This window comes from Panicum virgatum, chromosome 8K (genome assembly GCF_016808335.1).
Source record: "Panicum virgatum strain AP13 chromosome 8K, P.virgatum_v5, whole genome shotgun sequence".
Classification (NCBI taxonomy): Eukaryota; Viridiplantae; Streptophyta; class Magnoliopsida; order Poales; family Poaceae; genus Panicum; species Panicum virgatum.
In genome coordinates, this window is record NC_053143.1 from 13,405,789 (window position 1) to 13,414,292 (window position 8,504).

General features: G+C 44.9%; 2 protein-coding genes across 2 annotated transcripts; both read left to right on the plus strand.

Annotated features, from left to right (window-relative positions):
• The first annotated feature begins 1,299 nt into the window (after positions 1 to 1,299).
• Positions 1,300 to 2,210, plus strand: LOC120646179. The gene has a single exon (XM_039922871.1). The coding sequence runs from the start codon at positions 1,354 to 1,356 to the stop codon at positions 1,843 to 1,845; it is 492 nt and encodes a 163-aa protein (XP_039778805.1). The 5' UTR covers positions 1,300 to 1,353; the 3' UTR covers positions 1,846 to 2,210.
• A 2,775-nt stretch (positions 2,211 to 4,985) lies between these two features.
• LOC120645470 (zinc finger protein 5-like) lies at positions 4,986 to 5,420 on the plus strand. The gene has a single exon (XM_039922253.1). It carries the CDS (start codon positions 4,986 to 4,988, stop codon positions 5,418 to 5,420), a length of 435 nt encoding a protein of 144 aa, XP_039778187.1.
• Positions 5,421 to 8,504: the final 3,084 nt, after the last annotated feature.

The window sequence follows — 8,504 nt, forward strand, 5'->3', positions numbered from 1 at the left end:
GCTCCGGTGACGGCCGGCGCTCCACCGGCAGGCGCACCCCAGGCATGCGCGCGCTGCAGTCAGCGTGGGCCGCCCCTCTCCACGCCGCCGGCCACCTCAGACCCACTCCCCAGCGGCGGCGGTGGCCGCGCCTCCGACCGTACGCAAAGGACGGCGCTGGGTCTGCGTCCCATGCATGGTGGGCCGGGTGTGGTGGGCCCCAGCAGCGGGGCACAATATTTTTTATGTTTTTCAAAATTTTTTGCCGTGTTCGTGCTTCGCCGAGCCCCCTCACTTTGTTTTGCCGTGGGTCAGAGGTGCACACGGTGAACTTTTTACCGTGTGCCTGACAAAAAGGCACACAGTAAAAGTTGTCTTTGCCGACAGCTGTTTGCCGTGTGGCCTTTGCCGTGTGTTATACATGGCAAAGTCTTTGTTGTGAGTAAAATGGGATTTGCCGTGTGCAACAGACACAGACACGGCAAAATTCCTGTCTCCCGTAGTGTAGGTTGGCTAGGGGGCCAGCAGCGCCCTTGTAAATAGGACCGTGCAACACTGTGCGTTATCGTTTTATTGTATATACAAGATTAAAGACTTTTTATCAAAAAAAAAAGATTAAAGACTTGAATCGATGTGACATGGACCGGGCTGAATAACGCTGGGCACCCATTTAGAAATCCAAAAACGGCCCCAACGAAGTGATCCGAAAAATGCTCATCATCTCTGCGGGTTGCGGGCCCATCTAAATGGAAAAGCACAAGATACAGTGCTAATTGATATGAACCGCTGTGTGCCCTTGAAGAGGCATGATCTATTTCTCTACACCTGAGCGTTACATTTAGTTTTAACCATTGAAGTGGCGACATTTAAACTGCGGAGCTAATGGTCTGTAAAAATTGGGGAAAAATGTATTCCTAAAGGGAAATTCTTTATGAATTAGTACGGTTCCATATGATAATGAGATTTCTCCATTTCCATATGGAGTAAGCAACCAAGAATCAAATGCACCTCAAGCCCGTGGTGGTGTACGTGTACCCGTCAGTCCAGAATGAGCTGATGCAGGCAACTATTTCATAATTCCAAAGTCAACTGCCACTGAAAGAAAATTCATATACATAGCGCACACACACAAGCAACTCCAAAATGTAACCTCCTTCCAAATCACAAGCATTGCCATTAAACAACTGCAGAAAAGTACACATCATCTAATTTTTTAAACCTAACAAACACTCTATAGATTAGCCATTGCTCTACACAACTCAACTTTCAATAAATCTGGGCTCCAAGAAGAGCAAAGAAGTCAACCAAGCTAGCCATCCATCCATCATCTACCATTCTCACCACCAGCCAAGAGGCCAAGAAGCAGCAGCTAGCATGGCCAAGAACCGCCACCTAGTCTGCCTCCTCTTCCTCACGGCGGCCGCGGCCGCCGCCACCGTCTCCGCCGCCGCCGCGGGCAACCTGACGGCGTACGAGATGCTGGAGCGGTACATGTTCCCGCGGGGCATCCTCCCCCAGGGCGTGCAGCGCTACGTGCTCCGGCCCGACGGCTCCTTCGAGGTCTTCTTCCCCGGCAACGGCGGCTGTGAGTTCCGCGTCGGCGGCCGGTACCTGCTCCGGTACGAGCGGCGGATCGCCGGGACGGCGCGCGCGGGGTCCATCCACGGCCTGCGGGGCGTCAGCGTGAAGGTGCTCTTCCTGTGGCTCGGCATCGACGAGGTGGACCGCGCCGGCGACCAGCTCAGCTTCCGCGTCGGCCCGCTCGCCGCGTCGTTCCCGCTCCGCATGTTCGCCCAGAGCCCGCGCTGCCGCTGCGGCTTCGACTGCGCCGCCGCCGCCGGAGATGCCGCCGTCGCGGCGTCCTGACCCCGTGATGTCGCCTCCTCCTCACCGTGTCCTCTTGTTTTTCTTGCATCTCGATCGTCGCCGCTCGACTCGATCACTGTAATCGCTGCTGCAGTCGTGGATGTACCATATATCATATATTCATATCGTACGTTGGATTGTTTCTTGAACGATGTACGAAGAAAAAACAGTCACAGAGACCGGATCGATTCTTGGGATTCGAACAGTTCGTTTCCGGTTTGATGCCATAGATGAGTTGCCTTCTGGATCTTCTTCTTCTTCTTCCCTGTTTGATTGATGTGTCACTGTCAGGGTGGCAATGTGATGCCGTAACACGCGCTACGGCGTCACACTTTCCATTTTTTTTTAAAAAAATATGGGCTTTAGGAACTGCTGGGCTGATACAGTGCTAATCGTGGGTGGCCTTTGGAACGCATTAATCAGTTCGAGTGTTTTTTTCTTAATCTCTCGTCAATCAATTTTGTAATGCAGCCCAGCCAACGGCCCAAGCCTACGCGCCAATTTCCTGCCTGCCTGTGTAGTGTAGATCAGTTTAGCCCATCAGATTGTTCAACGGCTGGGCACAGCCCAAATCCAGGACGGACGACTCAACTCACAGGCCCATTAGTTGTTGTCTTTCCATCCGAGATAGTCTCACATGTTAGCTGACAACATCTTTGCACAGAAAAGCCACCTTCCTCATCTTATCTCTGAAAAGTTTAATATTTTTTTCGCAGTGCATGATTTGCCAGTTAAACTATGATTACCCGCAGCTTTGAGTAATGATCCTCAACAACATGTGAACAGTCAAATAAGGCCAGAGCACTACTCTGCACTGCTAGAAAATAGGCTATCAGTCTAGCCAAATGTACTGGTATGAGCCTAACCCGATACTAATTCCGATATATGGGGGTAGATGGAAGCCTATGCCTTTACCAATCGGTACTAATGTGAATGTTCTGGTACCGATTGGTAACACCACCTCGAGCCAATATTGATTTTTTAGAATCACATGTCTTCTGTATGATTAATGCACCTGCTTCGAATGAAGTCATTTTCGCAACAATGCGCACTGAATGCATGCCCCTAAATCATATTCGCAGATGAAACTTTTTGTCATGTATATGTTGGAATTTGGGCTTGGCCCATTGAGTATCTCATCTATTCCAAATAAATCTCAAAGACCCATGTGGGCATAAGTAAGTGGTGGAGTGGTGCAAACCTTCAATCCTATATTGCTAGTGGAAGTTGAGGAGAGTTTGTGGCTCTCCTATATATCTAACCAATAGGCTGCCACCAGAGAATATATCCACTCGAGCTAGGTTGCCCCTCCTCTCACTGCTGCGCCACCACCGTAGTCTACTTCATCTCGAGCGTCGGCATGCACCGGCGAATGGGAGAGCAGGTCTCTGGAACCTCCGTCCTTGCGATCCTACACCGGGAGAGGGCGAATAAGGTTTTTGAGAAGCGCCCAGCGCGACTGCTCAAAGGTCTTCATCATGGCTCGTCCTCCATCCATGTCTGGTGCTGTGGCGAATCTTCATCCGTGACACCATCTGGTGCTGCAGGACCGTCTTCGTCCAGTCAGTACCGTTCGTTGTCTTCCGAAGGCAAAAAACTCAGTACGTACGCTGTTGTTTAATCCAGTTCTTAATCATGTTTTTTGAGATCATGGTTATGTGTGTCTTCTTGCTAGTATGATAGAGTTGTTCGTACTAGATCTTGTCATGTTCATGATTTATTTATTTTGAAATTTAATCATATAGTTGCCTAATTAGTCAACTGTACATACTATAACTGGAGTTCTTCTATGCCTTTCTTATGGTGTTGAGGTACAAAATTATATATGCAAACACATACTAGAAGAATTAACAACACACACATCGCAAGCACACTCACCCCTCACGTACGCAAATCCTACCTCTGTGAGCATTTTCGAATACTGAGCCGGTAAATCATCGAGATTAACAAAGTCACTATAGATGTCTCGCTGCCGATGAGAATATTGCCTACCACTTAAAACACAACACCTTTAAATCCTAAAAAATTCACTCCCACTAGGAGTCGAACCGGTGCTATAGAGATTCTTGTAACCACTATGCTACAGACCTTTCGCTTCCTATAATATACTTGCGTAGCAACGAATTGAAAAGTTCCATGATTGCTGCATATCAAATGCATGACTCCTGTGTGATGAACTTCTTGTCAACTACTCTAGATTGATCTCAAGATCTTTTGCAAAAAAGTCTTGTGACGTGCCTGAGCTCAACAGAAACTGTGGTCCGTTTGGTCCCTGCACCTTGATACTTTTATTTCTTGTGTCAAACTTGGATCCGGCTCGGCCGCTGCGGCTTGGAAAGGGTCACCATACCAATGATGGCGCACAGGCTGTGAGAGCAACGCGTGAAGACAATTTGTTTCAAAAAAAAAAAAAACGCGTGAAGACAAGCCAAGGCAAGCACACTACTATTTTGTTTCTTACCATTTCCGGTACCCGTACGTTTGTTTGTGCTGCCAAATTGCGCCATCGCCATCAAGTCTTAGTGAGGACCATTTGCCAGTACATTGGTACATAGGCCCAAGTCTGTCGAAGGAATTGGTATCATTGCACATACACCCAATTTGAAGCATTATTTAACCTTGTGGATTTGTTCACAAATTTGATGATAATAATAGCTATATTGCTCTTAATTGTTAGTTTGTGACCATGCCTATACTTTTTTCCTTCTTAATTAAATCCCATTAGTAGTCCTCTCGACTATGTTTGATGCGAGTCTGAAATGCAAAAAATTGGATTAGGATACGAGTACATATAACTTTTGTATTGTATTTCAAGCAGAATCCATGATGCTGGTCTTCCTAACTTCAAGATTATAAATATGGAAATAACAAATAGCAATACATGATATCGATGCTGGTGTTCCAAACTTCAAGATCAGAATCTATAGCTGTGTCAACTGGATCACCGTAGTATCAAGTGAAAACAACCTCTCTGAGCCGTCTCTATCTAACACTCGCTCACTACAATTAGCATTTGGGATTGTTGCAGCATCACATATCAATTGTTCTCCCAAAGAACCATCACCTTTTCTTTGCCCATTTGCATGGCTCATGAGGCGCCTGCATGCCTTTTGTCTTCTTGGCATACAACTCCGGCCACCATGGACCCAACTGGTGAGAGCTGTGGTGGCGGCGGCAGTGATAGGCACCTCGACCTCGACCTCAACCTCTCCCTGCGGTCTTCGTTGGAGCAGGAGCTGGAGCTGGAGCTGGAGCCGTTGGGCTACTTCTCCTGCTCCTACTGCACCAAGAAGTTCCACACCTCGCAGGCGCTCGGAGGCCACCAGAATGCCCACAGGTTGGAGCGCAGCATTGCCAAGCGCAGCCGCGAGCTGGCTGCAGCACGTAGGCACGCTTGCCTGGCTGGCGGCGACAACAGTGGCGGTGGGTTTGAAGAGGAGATGAGGAGGGGGAAGGAACCGCGCATTTCAGTGCTACCGGTCTTGGCTCCAAGCTCCTTGCACATGATCAGGGCATGGCCAGAAGCTGGAGAGGACCTTCTTGCCGACAAGATTGATCTCTCCCTTAAGCTATGATTGGATCGGATATGGTCCTGTTCATCGTTCTTGTGATTTTTGTTGTTGGAACTTTTGGGCCATTAGCCAAGCCTCCTTGTGTTGTTGCAATATTATTATTGCTGATTAAGCTCATTATAATCATTGATTTCTGCATCGAGTTTACTGCGATTCCCTTCATCCCTTCTCTGCCCACTCTCCTCCTCTGGCTTGCTTTTATTTTCTTCTATTATTCTACTGTCATGCGAGTTTCTTACAAGTAGTAGTTTTTTTTCTTGTAAAGCTTACAAAGGAATAGAAACATGAACAAGGCTATGTTCTGTGTAAATGAAACTGATATCACAGTAAACATTACTCGCTTCATTTGTCGATAAGTTGCGACTAGGACATCAACATGTCTGAAACAAGAAAGTTCCACAGTTACATTTTTCATTTGATTGGTGAAAAATTGCAAAATTATATAGTATGTTATATGTTACATTGTTTGTAACCATGTTCAAATGGTTGTAGTGGTCAATGTAAGAGTTCAACTTTATTGTTTAAATTAAACTGTAGAACTACAGGCGCGCCCTTGCCGCGCCAAATCCTGGAGTTTTTAGCCATGGATTTTTTGAGCTCATGGCCTCCGGAACTATCTGTTTATGTATCAAGTGCCAACACATTGTTTGGAGTATAATATAGGAACTGATCTGATTCTTTGCAGTAGAAACCTCCTTTCAAGATACTGCCTTTGCGAGTTCTATGCTGATGCTCGTACAACTGTTTACGTATATAGATGGTTGATAACAAAGTTTACAGCCATGCAAACCTGATTGAGTCAGGTAATAAATAATGGACTACTTCATCTTCCTTCAAGCTTCCAGTTTTGTTAAAGGATGGCAGAACTTGCATGCTGACTGACATTATTATGCTGCCCCACTCTCAACTTTTCCTTGTTATTCTTCTTTGCTGTTCTGCCTCTTCGTTGCTATAAATTGAAATGACGTTTTGTAAAGCTACTTGTGCAGCACTGTGGACCTTAGAGCAATCCCAACCCATAGTGTGGTTTCCTATTAAACTCATTCACTCTTCTCTACCTATCATATTTGTTCTTCATTTCTTATAAAGACATCACCTCACTCCTAATGCACAACTTAACAATATCTTGCATAAGTTCATGTATGGACATTGGGTTAGTTTCTTCCTCTTTCCTCACTCTCTCCTATTTATTATGGTGCCACATAAGCTAATAAGCATCACATGTGACAGTATATTTAATGCTATGAAAACCATCCTACATGAGTGTTAGTGATGCCCTTAGAGCACCTTTGTCGCTCTGCCAACGTCTTCTGCAGTATCAGCTGAATATTAGTAATTTGATGCGGGCTGACGGAGAAAAAGACAAGACAAAAACTTTAGAGCACACAAGGAAACCATGTGGACAAAAGAATGATAATCTAGAAAACCAAAAAAACAGATTCCCCTTTGCATTATGCATAACTTTTTTTTTTGTGTATGTAAGGTCAGCCTAAAAACTTGAACTGTCACGTGGTTGTGACAAATTTTGAGTTCTTTTCAAGCTAGTACTTTCATTGTCACTATCGCCTTTAAGAGGGGTGCGGTATAATCAGCACATGTATACCAATTTCTAGATAAGGACAAGAACTAACGCTATGGACGGTGTTGTCGTTTCCTGTAATGGCCCCCATCACGCATTCTTTTTCTCCTCTTGTCATGTACACACACATGCAAGGATTCATCTTACGTCCACGCAAAAATTTATTTTAGGAAAAATTTCCAAATACTACCTTTTCAAAAGTGACCTGGAGTTGTAGTCAATCACCAAGTTGCTTGCCAAGTTGCCATGATGAGTGAGGATGCTGTGGAGGCATCGCAGCTGCTGTGAGGGTGACGAGGCCACTTGGTTTTGTTTTGCATGCTTCACTGGCACAGAAGACAACACGTAGGCATCTTTGGTTGGTACATAGATTTGCCACGCCTAACATTAGACGGCTACTAATGTGGATCAACCCGGTATAAATGATTCTCTATGGGTTAGATCAAAAGAGAAATAATTCTCCCCCAATCACAACGTGTAGGTGAGTTGGTATGGAAAGTATGTACGAGGCAAGAGGTCCCGAGTTCAAATCTTGTCTACTGCACGTGCATATATTTTGATTGAAAATCACATGACTTCTGACTTTTGTACCTAGTTTTTAAATGTAATTTTCATTATGTAAGTTTCTGGATACATTTACAATTGCAGGCCTCCAACCGGATTTCAAATATTTTTTCTAATGTTTTACGCTTGGTATTAATAGCCGAGGCTTTTAGTCCCGGTTCCTCAGTACCGGTTTTAGAACCGGTACCATAGGGCCATATGACCCAGTACTAATGACTTTTTTATTTAGATGTGTATGTAGACAATTTTTTGGCAAGAGTTGCTACCATCGATCCCACAATAAATCAACTTGAGAAGTTTGGCATCATAAATGTTGATGCTCTTTTATATAACCTTAATCAAGATAAGATATATAAATTGACTTTGAAAAGTTCAATTAGATGATTTATTTTGGGAGGGGGAAGTACAAATTTGATGGCCATTGTACCTGAAGGTCGTTATATCATTTCAAATATAGTTTGGCAATATTGCACTACCACAGAAAGCTTTATAACTAATCTAATTATATTGATTCAAATTAGACAAGCAGAACATTGATTACAAAATGTTGCCTCACCAAACAGAGGAGAAAAATATAGAATGTTACTTCCATTTTTCTGAGCATATGTCGTTCGAAAGGAGGCGGTACCACACATGTTTTGACAGAGCTATGGCATAACATTTCACCTCCAAAAGCGGCAGAGGCGGATCCAGGGCAGGGGGGCTTACTACTATAAAAATGATGTGTAGCAACACCCCTTTTTTCTAGAAACTAGTCAAAAGGTAACCTGCTCCTACAAAAGACGTGGGGCTACACTACATCAGACCCACCCCTGAAAAAAATTTAGGGTCCGATCATGACCCAACCTGCCCCTGAAAATCCATTTTCAAGGGCGAGTGAAATTTTTTAGCTAGGAGAAGTAGGGGCAGATACCGCACCCATCCCTAGATATACATTTTCAACT

Bases quoted from the DNA above. Each gene is read 5' to 3' on its own strand.
- LOC120646179 (XM_039922871.1), top strand. From the start codon at position 1,354: ATGGCCAAGAACCGCCACCTAGTCTGCCTCCTCTTCCTCACGGCGGCC.
- LOC120645470 (XM_039922253.1), top strand. From the start codon at position 4,986: ATGGACCCAACTGGTGAGAGCTGTGGTGGCGGCGGCAGTGATAGGCAC.